This window comes from Aplysia californica, unplaced genomic scaffold (genome assembly GCF_000002075.1).
Source record: "Aplysia californica isolate F4 #8 unplaced genomic scaffold, AplCal3.0 scaffold00205, whole genome shotgun sequence".
Taxonomy (NCBI): domain Eukaryota; kingdom Metazoa; phylum Mollusca; class Gastropoda; order Aplysiida; family Aplysiidae; genus Aplysia; species Aplysia californica.
In genome coordinates, this window is record NW_004797475.1 from 327,172 (window position 1) to 329,083 (window position 1,912).

At 39.1% G+C, this 1,912-nt stretch overlaps 1 protein-coding gene across 1 annotated transcript in view; it reads right to left on the reverse strand.

Moving 5' to 3' along the window:
• Positions 1–1,912, reverse strand: part of LOC101855259 (tctex1 domain-containing protein 2) — a gene marked incomplete in the record, with an annotated part of 11,615 nt that overhangs the window by 3,015 nt on the left and 6,688 nt on the right. Inside the window, 2 exon segments of the mRNA XM_005099191.3 lie at positions 103–186; positions 793–888. Coding sequence (XP_005099248.2) covers positions 103–186; positions 793–888 — 180 coding nt within the window.

Below are 1,912 nucleotides of genomic sequence, written 5' to 3' on the forward strand. Positions count from 1 at the left end.
CAAAGAAGAAGAAGAAGAAGAAGAAGAAGAAGAAGAAGAAGAAGAAGAAGAAGAAGAAGAAGAAGAAGAAGAAGAAGAAGAAGAAAACTCGCAGTCACTCACCTTTGTCATAGTAGGTGTGAATTTTGGGTTGTATGTGAAGCCGTCTAAGTGAGCCTCCAGAATCTGTTTGAGCATTGTGTGAACCTGTGGAGATAAAAAGAGAACTTTGAGAATCGGGTATACCGGTACACATGACGTTCATTTTACAAGATTCTTTCAAATCAGTAAGCCCTTTGACCACACATCCCAAATACACCATTAAACAGTATGATTTATACGACGAGATCCCCTCCCTTATTTCTCCCTTTCCGTGGACACAGCCTTATGGTTTTATTGAAAAAAAAGTGTATTGTTTAAAATGATAATATGATTTCAATTTAATCTGATATGCGCATCAAGGACACAGCCTTGTGCAAATGCTGTCAAAACGTGCCAGTAATGAATACTCGTGAATGAACAGACTGTTCCAACGTCGACAAAATCTTAATAACTTCTTTACAACTACATTTTCGGTTATAACTTAAACAATAACTTCTTGATCGTAGTTTGCCACACTTCAGCAATGGTCTTTCTGACTAAACAGAGCGGTGTCCATGGAACGTGGCTCGTATAGTCTACACTTCTTGGCAGAGCATTTTGGAGAACGTTAACAAAATTGGCTCTGAAAAAGAAAGGGGAGATATTTGATTTGGATACTTTCGAGACAACACTAAGACACTTTCATCGCTACAATGAAAGACACCGACTTACTTGTGGGGCGTAGAATCTTTTGTGTGGCTCCATGCGGTAAGTAGGCTCCAAGTTAGCGGGTGGGGCATACCCTGATTTTTCTCTTTCATCTGTTACCTGTATTGAGAAAGAATAATAAGAATGATTTTTGAAATCTTGTTTTGCTGGCGTAGTGACTTTTGGCATTTTGGGCAGAATCAATGAACGGGTCTATTGACTGTTGTCACTGCATTGTTGTCAATGTGGACGACATAGAAACGCATTCGATACCCAGAATCCTCCAAATAATGAGTACTGCAAGAAATCTCCCAAGAAAATATCAGTTTTATGAGCATATATTGTAATGATAGTCTGTTACTTCCCTCTAATACATCTTCCAACTGAGCGATATTTTCTTTCATCAAATTTATGGAAAAGCTGAGCATTGAAACTGGAAATGAGGAGAGAGAGAGAGAGAGAGAGAGAGAGAGAGAGAGAGAGAGAGAGAGAGAGAAACACAACTCCTACTTGGTTAGAAAAGAGCGGTGGTGCAATCCTCACTTCCGTTGAACACCGATTCGACAAGGTTCCTCTACATGGCATTAATTAATTAATTAGTGTATCCACATCGAACATTGGCTGGTAAATCTGCAAGGCCAAGAGACAAGGCATCGCACAGGCACTGCTGACCTTTCTACAAGTACAGTATTTGCAGTTTTAATGATAATACATGAAAGGCAGACACAGGAAAAAGATACTAGACGGACAACAACTAGAACTAGAAGTTGACAACATGGCTGGGAACAGCAAGAACAACAGACACCATCGCTGCAACGCAAGTCAGAGTGAAGTGGAGGTACATGATCGTCCACGCTAGTCAGCAAGGCACCGGATGAATTTACAGGAGAGCCAAAAGCTGAATGTTAACACCAAAAAAACGACATTAATTATTGCTTTAGAGATCAAAAGGAAGTTATTATCAATTTTTTTAGGTTGAAAATATTGATTTCAGGTATTTGCAAAGAGTTTGTTTTCCTGGTAACAACATTCAGGGATCTTTTTGGGGGTTGTGAATCTTTTTTTTTGTCTGGTTTTTTTTGTTGTTGTTTATTGTTGTTGCTTTGATGTTGTTGTTGTTGTTAGGTTAATTTTGATGGCGGGG